Source organism: Strongylocentrotus purpuratus, unplaced genomic scaffold (genome assembly GCF_000002235.5).
Source record: "Strongylocentrotus purpuratus isolate Spur 01 unplaced genomic scaffold, Spur_5.0 spur5_scaffold_4, whole genome shotgun sequence".
NCBI lineage: Eukaryota > Metazoa > Echinodermata > Echinoidea > Camarodonta > Strongylocentrotidae > Strongylocentrotus > Strongylocentrotus purpuratus.
The window spans coordinates 16,735,846-16,760,900 of NW_022145610.1; the positions used below are offsets into that span (position 1 = coordinate 16,735,846).

Below are 25,055 nucleotides of genomic sequence, written 5' to 3' on the forward strand. Positions count from 1 at the left end.
GCTTTAATGAGTTGTTGAGGCTGCGCGGGAAAGTGGAATGAGGGGGAGACCATGTAATTACATTGGGAGAAAAAAAATAGAGGGCGAGGTATAAGGTGGATATTGACGATGTGATGTACACCTGTGCGCTATGTGTGAATTGCCAGTGTGAGACGAACATGAAGGGAATGTTGAGGGTTATTCTAAATGATAGGCCTTTGACCGAATGATAGAAAGGGATTTGTGGAATTATTTGGAGACCAAGGTCATTATCATCAGGGAAGGGTACAGTCAGCAGAGATGAAGAAAGAGAAAGATAAAGGGAGAGAGAGAGAGAGAGAGAGAGAGAGAGGGAGAGGGCAGAAGTAGGGAAAGTAAGATGGAGAGAGAGAGAGAGAGAGAGAGAGAGAGAGAGAGAGAGGAGAGAAAAGGGGGGGGGGGCAAAAGTAGGGAAAGTGAGATGGAGATGGAGATGGAGATCGAGATCGAGAGAGAGAGGGAGAGAGAGAGAGAGAGAGATGGGTGGGAGAGAGAATAAGAGGGAGAGTAAGAGGAAGTTGAAAGGGGGAAGGCAGAGAAAGAGAGAATAGTTGAGAACAAGACAGAGAAGGCAAACAAAGCAACAACAAAAAGCTGTAAGACTTGTAGAGAAAATGAATGGATCAGCAAGTCTAACAGGCTCCTAACTCATATCTGACTTAGTGTAAACGTACTCCTTCTGTGCATGTCTTCAAGGCGTTTAGTAACTCTCTTCTTTTATAATCTTGGAAGCAACCTTCGATGCATGCACATTATCGTTTGTAATCAAGCAGTCAACTCGGAGCAGGTGAACATTTTCGCGCGATTTAACCCGACACTTCGCGCGCAAATTGCTATCGCGATTAATATACAGTTCCATCGACCTCTGCGACACTGTTCTCGACACTTTTTCTTTGTTTCTCCTACTTTGCGCCCCATTTAAAGTAACAGTTTCCAGTAGTTTTGCCAGCTGATTTTGGGGAAAAGTAATTTGGGGAACTCAAGGAAACATGATTTAATTTCAAGCACGGGTAGATTTGAATTGTTTTTGTTTTCATATTACCGTTTAGGAGTACTGACAGAAAAATGAGATGAGGTAACAAACATAATATAAAAGAGATAAGCGTATTGCTGAGCTTATGCTGCATTTAATGTAATCTGCAGGGTGGAAATATACAATAAACATATAATCAAATTCTAACTTCTGAATTTGTTTAATCTTGAAATTATTTTAATACCCGTAGATCACGGTGCAAATTACTTGCAAACAAATCCTCTCTAGAGCTCCCCCTCCCTTCTCTCTCTCTCTCTCTCTCTCTCTGTAGCGATCTCTCCATCTCTTTTTCCCTCCTTCCGCTCATGGCCTCATTTAGTTATATATTTTTAAATCATCAACAATACATCTTGCTCCCATCTTTTTAATCCTTTTAAACTTCCTTCGAAATGTCATTTGATATCAAATGACTCTGCTTTTCACCGTCTACTATATTCATTCGTTATTACTAATCTTCTTACATGACCTTCGTCTCTCTCTCTCTATTTTTCTCATCTCCCTTTCTCTCTCTCTCCATCTTTGCATTTCTTGCTCTCTCATTCTCACTTTCACTCTCTCTTGACTACTACTCTGTTCCTCTCTTTCTTTCTCTCATATATGAATACATGGAATTTGAATAGGGTTTATTCTAGAGTTTGTAATGAGTATGATATTGTTATTTGTTAGGAACTATAAATGTTTCATTTCTAAAACTGATGTTATAATGTTTTCTTTTCCGTTATTGTTATTGTGTATTGTCATGGTAACCCTGCATGAGCTCCATCCAGTGCAATTTAAATCTGTCCTGGGTTTATTATTCTTATACCGTATGTATTATCATGAATAAAGATGAATAAACAACTTATCTACAAGTATATTAAGCTTTATGTTTTCCCCCTAAATAACTTCTAAACTTACATCAAATTCTTCTATTATCTCAATACCAACCCTTCATTCTTACACTTTAAGAAAGTAACAAATGATCCCAAATGACCAATATTTTTGCAATATTTTATTCCTCAGATAACAGATAACAATATGAAATATAAACAGCTGTACAAAAGCATTCTCTGTTTTCTGCAAAAAGCAAAGTCCATTCAGTTAATAATAGAGGCGTTAATGAAGTTTGAACATTCATTTTATAGTTTACAAAGCAATTTTGTCTACACAAGATTAACACAAAAAAATTATTCCAATAGAACATTCAGGAGGAATAAAAAAGGAAAAATAAATTCCAGATCATGATATTCTCTGATTAGAAATTAAAGAGATTTTTGAGAGGATAATCAAATTTTACTAATAACATAAAATATGAATAATTTATATAATAGTGATCTTGGCATGATAAAAACAAGATTTTGACTTGAAGATTGAAATATTGAGCAAGATACTACCTTTATCTACATCAACTCCAATAACACATTCCATCAATTAAATTGTTTATATTCTCTCTATATATAAAGCATTTAAATTATTACATATTGTGTAATATATTATCACTTTAATAATTAACACCTGAAGTTTTGAAACAATTTGGATAAGGCCAGTGCTGTGATACAGATGAATAATAAATATATCCTGAATTTTATTAAATGAAGTGTAGTCTTTCTGCAGACTATATAGTTGGTGCTTAAGGAATGTATTTGACCAGAATGCGATCAATATGATTTCCTGGGTGTTTTCTCCATACTATATATTATCAACTAATTTCACAAGGGAAAACCTAAAAAACCTATGAATCAAGGTTTATTACTTTGCCATCAGACACTTAAAAAGTCTTATTTACAAGTATCAAATCAGAGTTTCTATTAACTCCAGGATATGTTCAGTAGATAAAAGGCTACACAATTGAATAGCACTCTGGCTCTATTTGACAGGGATGATAGTGAGCGCTAAACAAAAAATAGGTTTTTTGTTTTCCCCTCAACCACACCTCCCTTTGGTAAACAAAATAGGAGAGGATTCGCGGGGGGAAAATGGCATCTAACAACATTCCCCCTTTTCGAGTAGGAAAATTGGGGAAAAATAGGGAAAAATAGGGGAAAAATAGGGAAAAATAGGGAAGAATAGAGAAAATTAGGGGGGATCAGGAAAATTAAAATAAAATAGGGAAGGAAAACAAATCTGGTAAAAAAAAAATTAAAAAAAAAAAAAAAAAAATCTGGATTTTTTTTTTTTTTTTTTTTTTTTTAAATCGGGAAAAAAAATCGGGGAAAAATAAATAAAATCGGGAAACCGATTTAAATCGGGTTTTTATCAGGCCTGATTTGATAAGGCTCTCATTTCCTTTATAGTTTTATTAAAAAAAGCAGGGTAAAGATAGCATAACAGAGGGTGATGATTAAAATAAGAAATGTCTTCATTACCTGCAGTAGTTACAGCATTACTACATGTACGGACATTACCTGGAATGTAACAATAATGTTGACGTTTCATTTAAGTCGGTAAGATGAGATACGGTCATATCACCAATGTCTCGGTAGTCGGAGCCCTCTTCCTCCTCCAACTAAACAGTGCTCTCACTTTTTTGCTACAAGGGATCATCCACAGAAAATGATTTAACATTTTAATCAAAATCCAGGACCCTGTTTCATAAAACTCGTTATCAATAACAATTGCTGCTCTCAGCCAATCAAATGCCACTATTTTAGTAGCTTGTAACAGTTATTGTAACTTGTTATTGATGACAAGTTTTATGAAACAGGGCCCAGACCCCCTGCTTCATCCCCCCCCCCCCCCTCCCCATCCTCCCCCACATTTCTACAAGATGATTAAAGCACATTCTGCTTTACATATAATATTATTTGAAGACGATTGGAAGGAATAATTTCTCAAGATGATAGTAGTAGTATTATATCACATTATACACAATCTATGTATACACTCCGGTGTAGATCACCCTTGGGTTTCCACCAAAGCTGGACTAGGATCTGGGTTCTGGTCCTGGTCTTACTTGACGCCCTTCTTCTTGCGGGCCCGAACCTTGTGCTTCTTGGTCTTGGAGTCGACCAGACTCTGGGCCTGCTTCTTGAGAGCATTCCTGGTAACGATGTCTTCGTCGTCACCGCTGTCCTCATCTAGAAGAGACACAGAAAGACGGTATGGTTAGGAAGGCATCAGATGATGAATAAATAGACCAGGGGGGGGGGGGGGGGTGTTGCACAAAGACTAAAATCAACTTTAAGTTGGACTTAACTATGGCAGGCCATTTATGCCACTAGTTCCTCTAACCATTCCTGGCATTGGTTTCTCCAGGGACGTACAAATCATGGTCACAGATCTACAGAATTTACCCTTTTTTTTTTATAGTTCATTATTGAAGCAAAAATTATTATCTAAAGATCATAATTGAGAGACCAATGATGAGAGCAACTAGTGGCATGAATGGCCTGCCATAGTTAAGTCCAACTTAAAGTCGATCTTAGTCTATGTGAAACACTTCCCAGTTTACGAACATGTTCAAATTTGATGAATACTTTTTAAACAAAGGTTTTTCTTGACCTGAAAACTTGCCATAAGGCTTTCGCGACATAGCAACAAGTAATATATGCAGACTAATTTCCGAGTATTGTCACTGTTCATTCATCAATAGCAGGTTCAGTGAAGTGAGCAAATCTCCACTATGTTTGTTTCTTCTTTCATTCTCCCTGGTCTCTGAGGATGCCAATTCCCTTCTAGCAAGATAAGATATTGGTACTACTTCCCTTGAATAGACCATTTTTGAAATGTTATCAATTTCAATGCACAAATCTTTGTTGAGTGCCTGGTTACAAATCAATTCGTTTACCTGTTACGAATAATTGTATTTCAGAATGCAAATTGCAAATATATTTATTTCTGCGGCAGGACAAACATCATGACTTGTTCTACCTAACAAAATGGAATGTATGCAGTTCGCATTCTGACTCTTAAAATATAATTACTCCTAACTGGTGAATGAAATAATTTTGTAACAAGGCACTTAACAAAGATCTGTGCATTAAATTTGTATTACATTACGAAATTGGTCTATTGGAGCAGTGTGATATTGTCTCTTGAGAGACAGAAGGGCCATATCATTTGACACAAGTTGAATACAGTGAAACCTGTCTATAAAGACCACCCAAGGAAGACAAGTGGTCTTTATGTACGGGTTCCTTAAGTACATGTTTCAATGAGAAACCATTTCCAAGGGAAACAAAAAACGTGGTCTTTGCAGACAGGTGGTCTTTCTATACAGGTGGTCTTTCTATACAGGTGGTCACTAAAGCAGGTTTAACAGTACTTACCATCATAAGTAGTATCCCTCTGAGTAGTAGGTAGCTTGATGCGTGTGTTTTGTGATGGTAGCGCCCCTTCAATTCCAACTTGGAACTGTGAGAAAATTATCAAAAATATAGTGATTAGAGAGAGGAAGGTGAGGAAGATTGTATTTCTTTTACATCTCTGACATTTCAATCATGTGATTGTGCAGTCGCTGGACGCCCATCACTCTTTATCATCAGTGTCGTTACCCGCTCATTTTTGCAGGAAAAACCTCCGATGACTTCATCTTTATCCTACAAACATTCATTACAGCTAATTTTGAGCTCTGGTATGGGAATCGTATTTTGAGAGAAAGTTGCTATGATTTATTCTGGATTGTTTATCCTGCAGTAGATTGGTTGGTTGAACCAGTGAAAAAAAAACCAACTCCCATTTGCACAGAGATCTGTGTTAGTCACGTGGTGTCGGACCGAATTACCCAAATATCCTTATCTTTCTTTAGATGCTCTTTACTCAGCCACTATACATTTTTTCCCGAAATTGTGTGGCAAATGTCATTCATTTGTAATATTGAACATTCAGTGTAAGTTTCGTTGAAATCTGTGAGAACGTATTTCTATATTTACCAGAACTCAAGTTCATCTTTAACATAGTCTCCATTTTGTATATTTCATTGCCAAGCCATGTTTACTGGCTGTTTCATATTAAAAACAACAAGAAGCGTTTATTTCATGACAGGAATGCCAACAAATGATCAATCTTCCTTTCAACAGCTATCGGATCAACTCATCATAAACATCACCCCACGTATCTACAAACTGTCATTTCACACAACCAATGGCTACTCTTGTTGATCCAAACAGTACACTAATCAAACTAATTTGCGATATGCAGGTAAACACCGGCTTGAGAGTCCTCGTACACGCTCTCTTCTAGGGGATCAATCATTTACTGCCTGTGCATCGAGATTGTGGAATGGTCTTCACCAAATCCTTCGTTCTTGTCACCAGTTATCCACTTTCAGAACTCAACTAAAGACATACCTATTTCAGATTGCTTACAATTAGTCACTGCTATTTTGTTTTTCCCAGTAAGAATCATGAACAGACATTTTTGGTAGTTTTTCAGTCCCATCAGCGCCTTTGATTAGGCAACTAGATATTGGCGCTTTATAAATACCTGGATTGGATTGGATTGGACTAATCTCAGCCCCTGAAAGCTTTTTCACAAAGTTAAAGCCTGTTTGCACTAGTTCGGCCAGGGAGATAATACCTCCTTGCAAGGTCAGTGATTATCTCATCAAATCAGCTCTCAATTTACATAAGAAAAGGGGATCATGGGGAACCAACAGGTACCGATTAGGCATGGTTTGCTATATAGAGGGCGCAAGTAGCTATAAGTAATGCAGTGTGGCTTTAACCTACCTCTTCTTCCTCCATCTGCCTGAGTGTCTCATCGACATCGTGGCCATCGAGTTCCTCCATGAGTTTGAGAAGCTTCTCTTCGCAGGTTGCCAGGAGATCTAAGACGAATTCATCTGCCTCGGCAGACAGCTGTGCCTGAGGTACGTGACCCTTGTTCTGCACAAACAGGAAAATACAGATGATTTGAACACATGCATGTAATTTAAAAAAAAAACAACAGGAAAAATTCCTCTATACTGCCATGCGTTATGGTTCAAGGCATGGCCACACAGAGGATTTTTTCTGTTGGGGATCGGGGGAAAATGCAATGAATTCTTGATTATTTATTGCATTTTCTTTGTTTTTTAAAAATTTATGTGGTTGCCTCCTACTCTAGCCCCTGCTCAGAGCTGCCAACCTCCAGAACAGAAAATCAGTAATCACAAGGCTCAAAATCAGTAATTTGGGGTATAAATCAGTAATTTCTTATGCGGCGCTATGAATCTAAAAAAACGACACGCCAACACTGCGCGGACGCATGATTATCTGAAATTTTGGTGATTTTACTCACACAAAGATGTTAAGTATTGAATTTCAGGTCATCACAACACAGTTTATCATGAAAAATGGCTCCTATTCACAGCACTCGCTACGATAAATCATATTTAATTCATTAAAAAAATAAAAAAAAAATAAAATTTTTTTTTTTTTTTTTTTTTAAATCCGTAATTTGAGACAACATTCCGTAATGGTCGTTAATTTCCGTACCAATTACGGAAAATCCGTACTAGTTGGCAGCTCTGCCTGCTGCATACAGTCATGATTCAGTGGCAAAGCAATGGCCTCCTAACTGTGACGCCCCAGTGTCAATATGCTATACTAGTTCCCTAGCTTTGTGAGGCATTAATCCTCATTAATGTCAGTTATGACTTTAGGACGTAGGTCCCCTAGTTTATAAGCATAGTAGCACACACATGCTTTAGCAGTCACGCAAAACAAGTCATTCCATAACTTGGGGAAAAAAACTATTCTACCTTTATGACTAACAGTGTATTAACAGCATCTCCCAATGACAATGACAATCGCTCCCCTACATTTATCTTCCATCACAATTATCTAAGTAATTTTGGATATGAGGACAAGTGGGGAAACTCCCAATCCATAGAGAACACTTCATCATGGGTAAGAGAAAAGTCCAGCACTACTTACTGCTTTGATGTGTTGAAGCTTATCGGCCAAATGGGAGACACCGGCCTTGACTTGGACCAGGATCTTACTGCACTTATCAAGCTTCTCTGAGGACTCTCCGCAACGTTCCACCTCGGTCTTGAGATGGGCCTGGAACTCCTCCAACATTCTCTGACCACTGAAAAAACACAAAACATAAGACATTTAAAACCTTTCTGCACTAGTTTGGCCAGAAGGGATTACACCTCCCTGCAAGGTCACTGACAGGTGGTTATCTCATCAAATCAGCTCTCAATTAACATTAGAAAAAGGAGATCATGGGGGACGAACAGGCACCGATTAGGCATTGTTTGCTATATAGAGGGCGCAAGTAGCTATAAGTATTGCGGTAGGGCTTTACGTGTCTTCTCTCATCCTAAAGACCATTGCAAAAGTTAATTCCTTCTGTGGTCTCAAACAATTTCATTCAAATTTTCATTAAGATTAAAGAATAAGTCAAAGTATAAACTGCAAAGATAAAGTGTAATACATCAATGGAAAGTTTGAAATCCTGTTTTAGAAAATACACAGAAACAAACTAGATGGATCTTCGACTGCACGCAACATACATATATGAACCAAGTTCGGCGGGAATCTATCAATCACTAGAACGGTACGTACGGTCGGACAGACAGACGGGCAAAATAAAAATATTATGCCTCCATCTACATCGTTATGGAGGCAAAAAAATAAATTCTCATAACTTTAGTTGTGAGCTATTGGGTATCAACCATCCTTGGTCGAGAAGAGCATACATCAAGTGCTTCTGGTAACGCAGATAGCAATGCATGTCTCAGCTAAATAGGATAGGTATGCAGTACAAAACGTTGATTACCTTGATAGTTTGGCTTCTCCTGAGTACTTCATCTCCTCAAAGTCTGTGTTGAGTCTGGATTTCTCTTCCTTGAGACGTACGACCTGCTTCTCGTTGGTTTCCTTCAGCTCCATCAGATGCTGGTAGGTGAAGTTCTGGTTCTCAAATCGGTTTACAACCTCCTGTGAATCACAAACCAATCATAAGCCATTATAATGAGGCTTGCCATAATCTAACAGAATAGAATAGATGGAGTTCAGGTTCTCAAGGCAAAGTACTCTCTTCCAACTTTTTAGAAGATCGTTTAGTACCAAAGATAGTTAAACATCTGCCAGCATAGGTCTACACAGAACATACTGTATAGTAATGCTCATTGCAACTTTGCGTCAACTGCAGCAATAGTGTTAAAATCACAATCATATTTTTTTTAATTTCTAAAACTGAAGTTTCAATCCGAAACACAGGAGTAAGGTTACGATGTAGAGTGGTGAAGTGTGACGTCACCAAAAATTATTTTTGGAATTTCTCAATTTTTCCACATGTTCCGAAAAAGCATCAAAAATAATGTCCAAATATCGAAAACCAATTGAAAATGTTAAGTACTAGCTGAGATATGACCATCTGAATAAATAGATTTCCTATAGGAACTCAGTGTTATATTGCTCTGGTTCAAACGTTTTCGACATTTGGACATTATTTTGTATGCTCTTTCAGAAAATGAAGAACAAAATTGAGAAATACCCCCCAAAAATGTTATGATGTCACAGCTTTGGTACTCTTTACTTACAGCAAGATCTGAGACCCCTGTAGCTTCCTTCATAGCCTGGAAGGCTTCCTCGAAGGTACCGATCTTCTTCTCTTCCTCCTCCCCGGTCACGAACTGCTTCTGCTCTGGGGTCAGGTCATCGTGCTGGATCGATGCTCTCTGGAGCTGTGAAGATGAATTAATACAGAAACATTTAGTCATTCACTCATTCATAAGTTGAAACATCAGGCCTAAAAAAAAAGAAGATATTGTTGTATTGCCCTTTGTGACCGACCCAAAAAATCTTGAAATGTACGGTCAGTTTATTTAAAACGTTTTTTTTTAAAACATTTTTTAGAAAAAAAATGTTTTAAAGCATTCAATATCAGCCCAAAGAAGGAGTAAAAATATTTAAATAACTAGATGGAATTCGACTGCACGCAGTCGAAAATGATGCCTCCGTTATAGAGCAATTTTACAACCCAAAACAGAAAAAAAAAATTGAATTCACGTTCAATGGTAATCCATTGACAGGTTCTCAGAATATTGTGATTACAAGCAATTTCTCATATACATATATATGACCCTTTGATCTTTGACCTCATGACCATAAAATCTACTCAGTTCATTGGCTCTGCAAGATGTTCTGAGTTAAATAGTAATCCATCTGTCAGTTCTAATGAGAATGCGTTCACAAGCTATTTTTGCATACATAATGGGCCCATGACCTTTGACCTTTGACCTTATGAACCAAGAATCTACTCAGTTCATTGGCTCTGCAAGTAACAAACATGACCTAATTTTGGCATGAATCCATCAATCGGTTCTTGAGATAACGCGATCACAAGCTGTTTTTGCATTCATAATGTGCGCTGTGGCCTTTGACCTTTGACCTACGTGCTCCAAAATCTAATCAGATTGTCTTCTTATGGTGATACACACTATCATTAAGTTTGAAGTTTAAATCTCCAGTGGTTCTTGAGATATTATGATAACAATCTCAATGTATGGAATTTCATAAGTTGACCTCTATGAGCCTTGACCTTTGACCTACGTGCTCCAAAATGTAATCAGATTGGTTTCCTATAGTGATACACACTATCATCAAGTTTGAAGTTTAAATCTCCAGTGGTTCTTGAGATATCATGATAACAATCTCAATGTATGGAATTTCATAAGTTGACCTCTGTGACCCTTGACCTTTGACATACGTGCTCCAAAATCTAATCAGATCGTCTTCCTATGGTGATACATACTATCCTTAAGTTTGAAGTTTAAATCTCAAATGGTTCTTGAGATATCGCGCTAACAAACTCAATACAAGGAATTTCATAAGTTGACCTCTGTGACCTGTGACCTTTGACCTACGTACTCCAAAATCTAATCAGATCGTCTTCCTATGGTGATAAATACTATTCCCGAGTCTTAAGTTTAAATCTTAAATGGTTCTTGAGATATTGTGATAACGGTCAAACGGGACGGACGTACGGACGGACGTACGGACGGACGGACGGACGTACGGACGGACGGACGGACGGACGGACGTACGGACGGACAACCCGAAAACATGATGCCTCCGGCACCACCTTCGGTGGCGGAGGCATAAAAACAGATTTCTGACCGACCGACCAATGTTTTGGCACCTAAAGGGCAATACAACATCTGTTTTTTTAAAGGCCTCAAGGAGGGAATATTTTAATTAATTAACACCCTTCTAGCTCTGAAAAGTTGATATTTATTCATTTTTAATGACTGTCCCTAAGGTTCCTTAATACTTCTAGACAACATTTGTTATCATTCCAAGCTGCCATGTAAGACAATAAAGCCTTGACGAACTTGTTTTTTCTTCTCCTGTAGGGTTGATAAAAGTCTGGTGACACTATTTTCTTGACCATGAAGTAAGGCGTGATGGCTCAGTGGTAGAGCAGGTCTTTTAACCGAGAGGTTCCAGGTTCAAAACCAATTTGATGCACTGGTGCCCTATGGTAAAGCATTAATCCTCATTACCAAGTAACTTGGAGAGGACTTAAAGCCATCGGTCCCCTGGTTGCTTACTTAGAGGTCTACACATACTCTCTTAGCAGTCAGGTAAAACAAACAAACCAACCAAATATTTACTTCAAACACATTGAATCCTACACAAAGCAATCACTTTATAATGTAAAATTATTCAGTTACTACAGTACTACATCAATGAAGAAGACTGACAGTGACTGACAAACTTTGTACGATTTAATCAACTAGTTTGCACCTTATGGGTGAATATCACTCTTGATTTATAATACTACAAGAAATGAAAAGAGAAAAACTCACCCTCCTCTCCACCCGCTCTGCATGAGCCTTCTTCTCCTCGGCCTGTTTCTTGAGTACGGCTAGGGCTTCTTCTCGTTCTCTTCTCTCTCGGTAAACCGTTTCCTCGTGTTTGCTCAGCTCAGCCTGTTGAATGATAAACAAGATTTAAATAATAGATCGAAGTCCATAACTAGAGATAGTGGTGAATAACAGTGTTTCATGTGATACTTGTAAGTAAATTATCAAAGTCATGCATTTTCTAAAATTGCCCGACTGTTGTGCTTTTTTCCTATCATATATTTCTATGATTGCCAGTCTTGGATGGTAAGTGTAAACCAGGATCTTTTGCGTGCATGACATAAAGTTTACCAATGTTTCAAATGTCTTGGATTAATGAAAGTTTCAAGATTTTTGTTAAACTCCTCAACACCCTAACAATTTCAGATAATCTAGGATCTGGTAAAAGCTGTTGTCTAATTAAAGACCCTCAAAAACTTTCTTTACTGATCTTTCTATGCACATATAATTGTCAGGGCTAACTAGGCATCAAGCTCTGCTTATGTTGGAGCCCAGGGCCCAGGGTATTACAAAGAGTTGATAACTTGATATCAATCGTAACTTATTTTCGATTGATATCAATCGCAACTATGTACATAAGAGATAGGAGACTGCAAACTTGCGATTGATTGGAGGACTTACGATTGATTTGGATCAATAGCAACTCTTTGTAAGACGGGTCCCTGTCCAGTTCTCTTTAAAATAAGCTTATATTTCTCCATGTATGTTTTAATGCATACTGATTTTATTACATATTCAGAACTTAGAAAAACAAAATTAATTAAATTAAATGAAATAAAAATGAAAATATACCTTGGCAGCATCTCTAGCGATCTGGGCGTCCTTGTTCATGGCCTGGAGTTCCTTCAGCTCTTCCTTCAGATGGTCTATCTCGTTCTCCTCACCGTCAAGGTCATTGCCAAAGGTCAAACTGTCCCTGATCATCTGCTCCTTGATAGCCAGGTATGTGCGGTTGATGTGCTCGGCCTCGTGGAGCTTGAGGTTGGCCTTGTCTAGACGATTCTCCAACGATCGTAGGGCCTGCGTAGATAAACAACATTAATTCAATCAAGTTGAGATTGTTAATACAGTCAAACCTGTCTACAGCGACCGCCCAAGGGAAACACAAAAAGTGGTCTTTGTAGACAGGTTCCTTTAGTACATGTTTCAATGAGAAACCATTTTCAAGGGAAACAAAAAATGTGCTTGTTGTAGACAGGTGGTCACTAAAGCAGGTTTGACTGTAAATTGGAAACAGGATTTCATTGATTGCAATTAAGATGTAAATTAATTCGTATTAGACGAATCTAGACGATTCTCCAACGATCGTAGGGCCTGCATAGACAAACAACATTAAATTCAATCATGTTGTGATTCTGGATAGCTTGGAAACAGAATTTCACTGATTGCAAGATGTAAGTTAATACCAAAATATTAGACGACATATAAAATTATTCAAAAATATATTCATATGTACACTTGGCATTCCATACTTAGTCAGTGGATTAAAGTTAAACCACAGACTTAAGTTAGTTCGCTTTCGAGAATACCACCCATTGACTTACCATTGCATCGTCCGATGTACCGGCCGTAGTAGCTTCTGCATCCGATGCATCCTTGAGCATCTGATCATGCTGTACCTCAAGCTCCGAGTAGGTCTTCTCTCGCTTCAGGGTCTGAGACTTCTCAGCGTTGAGACGCTTCTTGGCCTCGCAAAGCTTCTGGTCTATGATGCGGATTGCTTCCTGTGATAACAAAGGATAATTTCATTTTATTTATTTGTTCCCAATCAAAGCCCGTCTGCACCCAGCATCACTGACAGGTGGTTATCTCATCAACTCAGTTCTCAATTTACATAAGACAAAGAGGATCATAAGGGACCAACGGGCACCACTTAGGCATTGTTTTCTAGAGGGGGCAAGTAGCTACAAGTAGTGCAGTGGGGCTTTAAATGTATGAAAATATTGTCTGTCACAGAGGCGTTGACTCTGTGTTGCAGTACATAGGAGTTGATGGGTGGGGGGCTGATTCCTTGAAAACAAACATCGTTTAATACAATTGTTAAGTTTTTACCCTCTAATAATACTACACAATTATATGCAAGACTACTGCTCTTCAGAATTATTTGAGGAAGAAACACAGGAAGAAGAAGATAGAGGTAGGTTACCCACCTTTCCAGATTTGCCTCTGAGAGAGGCACGCTCCACCTCTCGACTCTTGAAGGCGATATCAAGTACACGGTCATCTCCCGCCTTGCTTGCTGCTAGCCGCTTGTGTAGCGTCTTGTTCTCCTGACGGACCTTACGGATCACATCAAGATTCTGCTTGATGGTCCATTGTGAGCTCTCATAGTATGCCTTGCGGTCACCATCTAAAGAGAAAATATAAAGAAATTGCTGAATTAGGCCCATGAAACAATTTAAAAATATTAGCTTGATCTAGATCTAGACCCTATTTCAGAATCAAGACCAATATTATACTAGGTCTAGATCTAGGGGATTCTAGATTGAACGTTTATCATTTTAGACCTGTATTTAACTGTAAGTGTAACTGTAAAAATTAAACAAAAAGTGAAACCAGACACTCTTGTACTAATGTTGTAGGCCTAGGCTAATTGTTGTAAGCATAATTGTTGGCATTAGCCTAGATCTAGGCCTACACTAAGATTGTGCCTTTTTGTGGATTCATTTATTTCCACAGCAAGAGCCAAGAAACTTTCTAGAAGTAGAATATTGATTGACCATGCACACACAAATGTTTATGGTTTTACACAGAGTAAAGAATCCAGTGTAGGCTTAGAATCTAGGCCTAATTAAGAGAAATCACACTGCATCCTTGAGAAAAAAAAATCAGAAAACACACACTGTCACAGTCACGTACTCACGCAGCTCAATTACACTCAACAGCCAACCTGATTTGTTCACATTTTCAGAATGTCTTTGCCTGTTGAACACATAGAAATAAATCATGGTAGGCCTATATTAAAACGACTAGACCTAATTGTTAAACTTAACTTCAAGTTCAAGTCTTACAAACTAGAGGTCTACATTATTAGCCGTGCGTGGCCGTGGCAAGGCAGGAAAAAAAGAAAGACAGTTTCACTCACCCAACAAGGATATTTTCCGCTGTAACTCTGATATTTGTTCCGTAATTGGAGTGTTGCTGTTTGTTTTGCCAACACCTGGCATTTTCAGGCCTTTTCCTGTCCCTCTTCTCTAGTTAGAATGTGTAAAATATCAAAATAAACTGTCAATATCATGAACGATCTCTCGTCTAGATTCTAGTTGTCAACATCCAGTTCAGTGTGATTGTTGTTTACACGTACGTAAATCATATCTGCGTACCGTATACGCACATAGTATGCCGTGCATATGCATTCACTAGCGCAGCGAGATCGCATTTCGCGGAGGCTGTTTTGTCGCACGTTTCCCGTAGCAACTGACCATAGAGCTGATAGCGCCAGCTGCGACTAGAAGGCGCGCAAAGCCGCTCTCTCCCTACGATATACCATGGACCTTCGGATATACGAACACGAATTGAAAATGGATTTACAAACAGAGGTGGATCCAGGCTTGGCAAAGGGAGGGGGGGGGGGGGGGGGGGGGGGGGGGGGTTAAGTCCAATAAATGAGACGGAAAAAATATCATCCTAATATTCTTTGTGTGCCATTAGTTTTGGCTAATATATTTTCTGACAAGCAAAGTAAAAAAAAATATAAAAAATCTCCCTTTTCACCTGTATTTCTTTTGCCACCAGTACACCCCACCCGATATAAGTCCCGACATAAGTCCAATAAATGAGACGGAAAAAATATCATCCTAATATGCTTTGTGTGCCATTAATTTTGGCTAACATATTTTCTGAAAAGCAAAGTAAAACAAATACAAAATCTCTCTTTTAAAGGTAAAGACCAGTATTGGCAACGCCCCAATTTCAAAAAATGAAATGGAAGCTCTCATTACCATCATGTGAAAGAATATGTTTTGACTAATACATGATGATAAAAAATTTGCCGGGAAACCGCCTACTAATTCATATATTTGGTAAACTTATTTCTCTCATGGTCTGGTGAGAGAGATAGGGTAGTCCCATATACATCTTTCTGTGTATAGTGCTTGTAACTTTACGAAGAATGGGCCAAATTTCCTATCATTTTGATGATTCCAGAACCTTGCAGATGCTAGATGCTAGATGATCAACCTTTTCTGATCGATTACACAACGTTTCTTTCACAATGCAATCGCATGACCATTACTGGTCTTTACCTTTAACCTGTATTTATTTTGCCACCAGTACACCCCCACCCGATACTGACTACGTTATTTTTTTTTTGTTAGCTACCATATGGGCTAGCAATGTTTAAAACAGTAATATTATTCAAAAATTCCAAACCCAAATGCCACAATTATTGATATCTTATAACAGGGGCGGATCCAGGGGGCCGGGTAAGAGGACATATATATATATATATATATAGGGGGGGGGGGGGGTAAGAGCACATTTTTGTATATATATATATATATATATATATATATATTTTTTTTTTTTTGGGGGGGGGGGGGGGTGCACGTCCCTGTTTGCCAGTACATTTTTGGCGAATTTGGGGCTGATTTCAACATTTTTTTATTGGCCGGGGGGGGGGGGGCACGTGCCCACTGTGCCCCCCCCCCCCCCTGGATCCGCCACCGTATAACAATTTTGAGCCCGGTCCAATATTCTGAATGACGGGGTATTAGGAAGAAGAAAAAGATGTTTTGCTGGTTTGGAAGCTCATGTGGATTATTTCAAGTTACAACGGACCAGTTTGTACGCTCGTTTGCAAATTTGTTTTGATAGGAAACCTAACTAGTATCGGAAATTTGGTCCTATAGTAGGCCTAAATTTAAAAAAAAATGATTAATTACTCGCTAAAGATATGAACTGTGGAGCAAGTGTTCAAAGCAGACAAGGTCCGATTTTTGGTCTCTTGATCTGTCCTAGTTGAAGAACAAAATTGTTACATGGTAAGCTAGGTCATAACCATTCATGCAAATCTTAGAAGACATTGATAACGGATGATAAAAATTAAGTTTCGATGGATAATATGCAGATATGCTAACTTTTCTCTACTTTAAACACAAGTTATTTATTTATTTACTAATGCATGCAGTGGCGGATCCAGGGTGGGGGGGGGGGGGGGGGGCGGCCCCTGGGGAAAAACATGTAAAAACACGTGATTTTTTTAAAGCTTTTTAGGGGCGCTCAAGGGGGGGGGGTGCAAATTTTCAAATTTACGAGGGCCAAAAAAAAATGTGCTCAGGGTTGTGAACTAGCCTATTCACAATATTTACAAAGAACAGGAAAAAAAAAAAGGGGGGGGGGGGGAGGAAAAACAGAAGTATAATAAGTCTAGTAAAAATTCATGTTCGATATAGTGAGAACTGATATATAGATTTATATATACAGGGCGTATCATAATAAAGGATATTGAAGTTTAATGACGATTTATATGAAAACTACTGATTTCATAATCAAGCATTTTATGTCTGTTGTAAAGGACAGAATTTCCTCTTGTTAATGACACCCCGATCATACTACTACTGTCACAGTTGACTGAATAACAAAGCATTGCTGTCCACCATGTGAAAGGTGCACTGTGCCAAGTTTGATAACATTTCCTTCTTAGACACATAATCCACTCATTGTTCAGCATTTCAATATGTCTGGGCTGACACAAGCACTAATCTTTAGAATTTATCTGTAATTGCTAACTTGTCACAGTGCACCTTTCACATGGTGGACAGCAATGCTTTGTTATTCAGTCAACTGTGACAGTAGTAGTATGATCGGGGTGTCATTAACAAGAGGACATTCTGTCCTTTACAACAGACATAAAATGCTTGATTATGAAATCAGTAGTTTTCATATAAATCGTCATTAAACTTCAATATCCTTTATTATGATACGCCCTGTATATGTAAGTAATAATCTTACATCTGTGAAATGATAATACATTTGAGTGCTCTTTTAAAGGAGTTTGGTGATTTGATATTTCGAGAACTTCATACATCTGGGCCCCTATGTCTGATTGATTTCTGGGCTAATGTAGTGTGAGAATTGACCACATGTAAATTCGATGACTTGAGTTTAATGAGTTATTGGCCTGATAATGCAAAATAGGGATCGAACTTCGGACGCTATCCCAAGACACGATGAATGAAGAATGCAATCATTAATGATAATGTTATTGCAACTGATACAACTGGTGGCACGATCATTATCAAAACCACAATAATTGTATAGCAGACGACAAATCAATACCTCGTGACAAATTACTGTTGTCAGGTGATGAGGGTAATGAACCAATAATGAGCCTCTAATCATACGCGCGTGCGCGCAAAACTTTCTTTTTGTGACGTCACACGTTTATATGAATGGGCATAACAATCGAGTCAAGTGCATGAAGTGGACATACATAACAATACATTACTAGGGCAAGAGGTTGTAAGGTTAAGAAAAATTAATGACATCTTCACTCTTAATTCAATATTTTGATTAAGAGAAAGAAACCTAAAAATGGCAACAGCATGTATTCATATGCTACCCACACCGGGAGCAAAATGTGAAGCAGTGGAGATTAAAAACCAGCATCAAGATAGTTGGGAGATTTTTCCCGAAGACAAGCTAGGTGCTGACCGCTACGGGAGTTTGTACGCTCAGGACTACAGCCTGGACTCCATCAAGCCTAAGAACGGAAAAGCAGCCAATGTCCCATCCACGGTTTGGAGGGTGTGGCAGGGTTACCATGGCCACATCTCGCCTCCTAGAAACAACCCACACCCATCAGTGGTAAGTGATCTTTAACCTACCCATTCAGTGCTTTTAGGCTAATGAGAATTAGATCACTAAAGTTCATGTTCATCAACGCATTTTGTGTGTTTTCCCTGGGAAACGGCTCCACAAAAGAGTTTTTATAGTTAGACTCTGGAGTCTATATCATTTTTAATCTTTAATCCCCTCAATTTATACTAGATTCTACAACTTTTTATTTTTTAGCACAATGCATCTTTATTTTGGGATGGGCATCCTTCATCTCGTTAACCTGTCATTTTATTTTTAATTTTATTTTCTTCTCTTTCTTTATTTATTTATTTTTTTTTTTTGGGGGGGGGGGGCGTAGATGTCAATAAATTTGTATCGTGAGAAGATTTCTTTTCCTGTAAGAAAAAGAACAACACCATATTTTGTTTCCTTCATTTCTGGATATCTTTATCGTTCAAATTTTTACTGTTGTTTAATCGTTTAATTGTTTAATCGTTCAATGTAGTGCATTTTTGTCTGGCCGCATAACTAAATATGACGCTCTCTCGAAGAAATTATCAAAAAGTGCTCGAAATTTAGTCTTCATGATGAGTGCAGACATCTTTTTAAGGTCATAGGATTTGTCCCAGGCTCCGGGAGTCGGAGTCTTACTGGCTCAAATATCTCGGAAAATACAAATAAGTGAGAACAAAAAATTAAATGCCTGAAAGAAAACAAGTTAAGGGCTAGATTTATGCCCCAGGTTAATTTGGAACATGAATAAAGTCTCCCAAACTAGGTGACGCGAAAATATCGACAAAACATTTGAAGTCCTAATGATGATGAACGTGACAAGGCTGTGGTATTGATTTGATCATACATAACCATTCGGAGGACAAAGAAGAGTGACTTCGTGACATGAAAGACAGAAACAACACAAGCGACCACAATCGTTTTCTGTCGATTAGCAAAAAAGGGTTGCGGTAGTTTGTTTGTCTAGCATGTATGAGGGATCAATGTCATTGCCTTAGTTACATTTTCTGAAACACGTAGCTGACACGCTCTGAACTGAAAGGAATTATCGCTTGGAGATCATCAAAGTCTCCCAACATCATGAACAGAATATAGATATCGACAGAAAATAATATTGGGAGCCGAGCCAAGATTGAGAGTAAATGTATGCATTTCCTAATGTAGAGGATTTAAGTCGAGCATGCAAACACCTTTAGGTGACACCCCCACGGGACCCCCACCAACAACAAAAAAAGAAAAAAGAAACAAGTCAGATGGATAGATATCTACATGACTGTATATAATTTGCAAAGGTGTTCACAAGTTTTACCTCCTTTAAAATGCCCAGGTTATGGGCAAAATGATGTCTATTCTGGCCGTGTTCTAAACGAAACTGAACGGCCCTGTACCCATTCTTTGCTAAGGGCAGGCACGTAGCCGGGGGGGGGGGGGGGGGGGGGGGGAAGGCACGTGCCCCCCCCCCCCCAAATTTTTCAAGATCAGTTGAAACTTTTTAGACCCCTCCCCAGGACGTCGATCAATTACATGTGCATGTATGTGCCCTCCAAACATCAACCTCTGGCTACGGGTCTGGCGCTAAGGGGCCGGATCAAGGATTATTAGAAAGTGAGTTTTGAAGTGTGTTTACTTAATCAGAATTCTTCCATAAGCCTTCTGAATAGTAAAGAAACAAAATCAATTGATACATCCAGACATCTGCACACTCGCTCAGCATAGGGGGGAGGGGGCGTAGGAGAGGGATTCAGTGGCGGATCCAGGGAGGGGGCCGGGGCCCTCCCCTGGGAAAAAGAGGTAAAAACACGTGTATTTTACCTTTATTTGGAGATGGCCCCCTCCCCTGGTGCTCAAGGATGGAGGGGGGGGGGGGTGCGATTTTCAAATTTGAAAGTGCTCCTTCACCCCCCCCCCCCCCTCCGCTTAATCATCGGCTGGCTGTTTCGCCGCTAAATATTTTCTCACGAATTGGGCCCCTCCCCTGCCGCCGGCTGGATCCGCCTCTAGTGGGATTCCCTCTTTTTTTACAACAATGGGGTGGCCCCTTCGATCAACCTTAAATCCACCTATGTACTGGTTCATGTCAAAGTCGATATGATAATGTCCAGAGACTGAAGTCTTCCAGTTTTTACATGTTCAAATATAATTATTTAAGTTTCATTTTAGTAAAAGGCAAATAGGAGGGGAGCTCCCTAATTACTTCACAGAGCTGCCACTTTGTGATTGATTGCGTCAACAATAAAAGGCTAGAAAGTAATTTTGTACAACCAGTGACAGTAGAGGGATTGATAAACGTATGTGTAGGGGGGGGGGGGGGTCACATTAAGGCTGAACATTGTGGGAAAGTATATCTTAAGAGCTCTATAAAGAGTTTAAGAGAGGCTTGAGGCACGCACCCCTCATCGAAAGTTTCGATATAGATGAATAGTTGCAACATGAAGCATACTATATATCCGTCGGCATGGGTGTCGATCCCCGGGGGGGGGGGGGGGGGGGGGATGGGGGGATATATCCCCCCCCAATATTTCAGGGGTGGGGGATGGCCTGTACAATCATCCCCCCCCCCAATAATTCACCATCACAACAACAAAATTAAGAGAAAAATTAATGATGAGAGCCCGATGAGAGTAGTTAATGGTTATTACTCGCAAGATGACCATCAATATACACATTTTGCTTTCTCATTTTCATAATACATAGTTACATATATAAATAGAAAACGAAGCAAATGATACAACGTATAGAGACATGAATAAATTGAATCTCTCTCACACGGTTTCATCAGGAATGATGGATTTATTCAATTTATTCAATCAACAGCATCATAAAGATGCAGTGCGCTAAATGCAAAGCCGCTGTTAAGCGCGAAGCGCAAATGTGCAAAAAAGAAGTAGAGAGGGGAGAGGGAGATAATGAGAGACAGAGAGGGTACAGGGCGCCAGGGGGTGGGGGCGGTCTCCCCCGCCAAATGAGGAGAGAGAGAGAGAGAGAGAGAGAGAGAGAGAATGAAGAAAGGAAGAGGACGTAGGAAGAAAAAAGGATTAAGAGTCGAGAACGGTACAACGAATCGTCTTTTTTCTCTAATATTTTAATGAAACCTCAAAGCTTCCGCCCTTAGCGCGGGGAGGGGGGGGGGGGGGGGGGGGAGGAACTGAATTCAGACAAGGATTAAGAGTCGAGAATGGTACAACGAATCGTCTTCTTTCTTTAATAATTTAATGAAAACTCCCCTCACTGCCCCCACCCCTAGAGAGTGCGCTTTGCGTGCTCACTATACCGCCCCTCTAAAATAAAATCCTGGCTACGCGCTTTAGAGGATAATAACCCAGGTAGCAAGTCCATGTGGGACCCACATGGGTCCCATATTCTCTGAATTGCTATCTTTCTTGAGGTTGACTTGAAAGAGTTAATAACTTAGAAAGGAGGGGTGCAACCTGCTACACGATTCTACCTCTTGGTTGCTTTAATCCATTGCCGAAAATATTTTGGCACCTATCACCCACCCCCCCCCCCCAACCACGGATACAAATCGACACCCCTGTCCATCGGGTCACTTACGGAGATGGGGCCGAGTCCCTGGACGCTTAAATATCCATCTCTTGTAATTTGTAATGTTTATGTTTTCGTAAGCACATTTTATCAGCTGTCTGAAAAGGCATTATACAAATGTTTTGTATTATTATTATTATTATGATGTGCTTTTATCCAGGAAAATATTTAATATGAGGGGGGGATATGTTGATAAACCATAGAGAGGGGGGGGGGGGGGGGGGGGGGGTGGAGGACAATCAATAATCGTCCAGGGTCCCGTCTTATAACGAGTTGCGATTGATCCACATCAATCGCAAGTCATCTTATCAATCGTAAGTTTGCAGGCCCTTATCTAAAAACTAATCTAAAAACTTGCGATTAATATATCAACTCACTATTAGACGGGGTCCATGCAGGTACCCAAGGTGTAAAGTGTTCACGTTGTTTACTGTGTATATAATTGTGAGCGACCTGCTCAAGTAGAAATATTCTAACGTGGACATGTATTAGATCATTTCATTTTCTATACATGTAGTTCATTGCTGGTGGCATTCCGTTGAATGACAATGTGTGTTGTCCCACACGACGCACACCCATTGTCAATAGAGAGAGTCCGTCAGTAATATTCGCCACCCCACGCTCTTTGAGCAGACGATATAACAGTAGAGAAAGCGGACCGCCTCGCGGCTTGACGTTGCTTAGTAACCCAAAGTGATCTGACACGCACCACTGTGCTGGTACAATGTCCCGCTTTATAACACATGTAGTGAGTCCTTGTAAATGTGTGCTGGAACCAGATTTGTGCTCACCCATTCTAAACCATGGAGAATCTTTTCCGGGTCTGAAGTAAATCCTCGATTTAGGACAGGTTTTTGGACACATTGAGGGACTAGGCATGAAGTAGGGGTCATCATGGCGACAACGGCAACGGTTTGTAAAACTATTTGGATTTTTGGAATATAGACATATGTTTGTTATCAACTATTTTGTATGTTTATACCGGTACATTGTGAGTATAGATAAGGGTATATTTCAGACGTTGTTATGGACATTCCCTCTTGTGCAAATATTATATCTGTAAGCGTTATACACTAAACATCTATATTTCTCCCCTCAAAGGTATGTTATGAGAGGCACAGACCTTAAAGAGAAAGAGAGGAGATATGAATGTATAAATATATGTACATATTTAAAACTCTATATTGTCATTTATTTAAGTATGACTCTAATTTGTTTTCAGTGTCTCGAAATGGTCAAGGGCAAATTTGTAAAAGATTGGAGTTTTGTAATATAATAAGTCAATATCGGAAGTGCCAATCAACAGATTATTCATCAAATGTTGATTAATATAAACAAAATACATTTACATAATTCAATTGTTGATCTTTCATAACTAACATTCATCTTTGATTACATATGTATGTACTAATACTACAAAGCAAAGGTTTTGAAATTAGTTTCCACACAAAATCATTCCATATCATGTCACCAAAAATATTACAGTGTATTATTTTTAAAAGATTAAAACAATATACATGTATTTCAAACATAATTAAGTATTAACACATCAACAGTTCTGGTAACACAGGTTACCAAAAGAGAGAAAGACAGAACACATATACTCCAAGAATACAAGCTTTAACACGTCTTTTTTAGCCGCACATAATCCTGTTATTGAGGCACTGTTCATACACCTGCACAGCACCTACATCAGTACGAGAATCCACCAGACGGTGGCCCAAATTATAGCGAAAAGAAGATGTGTGTATATATATATCATTAAATTGTGAACAATAGCCACTTCAAGTATCGACAAATATTTAGTTATTGGCAGCTGGTCGTAGCAGCAGTCCCACAACGACAGTCTCGTAAAGGCTAAACAAACTAGTACTGGTTTGCTGCTAATCAATGTTACAAATCTCAATGATAGCAATGCGGGGGAAAAATTAACATAAAATGTAAAACCATACATACTTTTCTTCCCCAGATCTTAATGAATTGAAAGATTTCCACCACTGCACTGTTTTATGAAAAAATAAGATTTACCTATGTTTTAAAAGCAAGTTTCTGTGGAAAACAACAGTCACAAATTAGCATGGAATGTAACCTTAAATATTTTTCTCACCACTGGAAGATTTCCTCACTAGAGTTGTTTGGGAAGATTCAGACTTCCATGTACGGTACATATGTTTGTAAAGAAATATTATAGGGGAAAAAAATTCAGGTAATTTGCCTGAAAGGTAACCATTCTTTACCTCTACAAATGCGTAATAACTGGAAAGTTTCACATGTTTATGAAATTAATATTGTGTACATACATTTCTTGAGAAATATTGTTTGGGAAAAAACATGAAGAAATTTATCTGAAATTAAAACTGTAACTCTTCTTCTTGTCTGTTTACAGATGTTTATGAACTGGAAGGTTCCTAGTCGTCCTCTACAACCAGGATCCGAACACTGCATTCGCTGGTGCACCACCAGAAAAGACGGGCTACAGTAAATGTAAGTTTAAACCCCACTGCACTTCTTATAGCTACTTGCGCCCTCTATATAGCAAACAATGCCTAATCGGTGCCTGTTGGTCCCCCATGATCCCATTTTTCTTTGGTTAATGGAGAGCTGATTCAATGAGATACCCACCTGTCAGTGACCCGTGGCAGGAGGTTTAATCCCCCTGGCCAAACTAGTACAGACAGGCTTTAAGGTCTTTCCCTTTAATATCATGGTGATCATAAGAGATGAGAACACTCTGGCCCAAATCCATTTGATATCCCAAGGTCTAAAGCAGGGTTTAAACTTCCACAGAGGACTAAAAAGAGAGAGGAGGGTGGTAAACGTTCTAATACCAGGGTCATTATTTAATTCAATACCTGGATTAAGTTAGTTTTTCCTTGGCTAAGATCA

At 39.0% G+C, this 25,055-nt stretch overlaps 1 protein-coding gene across 1 annotated transcript; it reads right to left on the reverse strand.

Moving 5' to 3' along the window:
• Positions 1 to 3,771: 3,771 nt before the first annotated feature.
• On the reverse strand, positions 3,772 to 15,165 carry LOC115929210 (coiled-coil domain-containing protein 151-like). The gene is made up of 11 exons (XM_030997752.1): positions 14,920 to 15,165; positions 13,985 to 14,184; positions 13,379 to 13,558; positions 12,627 to 12,854; positions 11,778 to 11,900; positions 9,507 to 9,650; positions 8,741 to 8,901; positions 7,888 to 8,044; positions 6,700 to 6,855; positions 5,299 to 5,383; positions 3,772 to 4,107 (listed from the first exon to the last, which is right to left on the reverse strand). The coding sequence occupies exons 1-11, from the start codon at positions 14,999 to 15,001 to the stop codon at positions 3,980 to 3,982; spliced, it is 1,644 nt and encodes a 547-aa protein (XP_030853612.1). The 5' UTR covers positions 15,002 to 15,165; the 3' UTR covers positions 3,772 to 3,979.
• Between the last annotated feature and the right edge of the window lie 9,890 nt (positions 15,166 to 25,055).

Bases quoted from the DNA above. Each gene is read 5' to 3' on its own strand.
- LOC115929210 (XM_030997752.1), bottom strand. From the start codon at position 15,001: ATGCCAGGTGTTGGCAAAACAAACAGCAACACTCCAATTACGGAACAA. The intron at 12,855-13,378 runs GTAAGTCAATGG...TTATCTACGCAG, and splicing joins GTACATCGGACGATGCAATG to GCCCTACGATCGTTGGAGAA. The intron at 8,045-8,740 runs GTAATCAACGTT...GTGTTTTTTCAG, and splicing joins GGAGAAGCCAAACTATCAAG to TGGTCAGAGAATGTTGGAGG.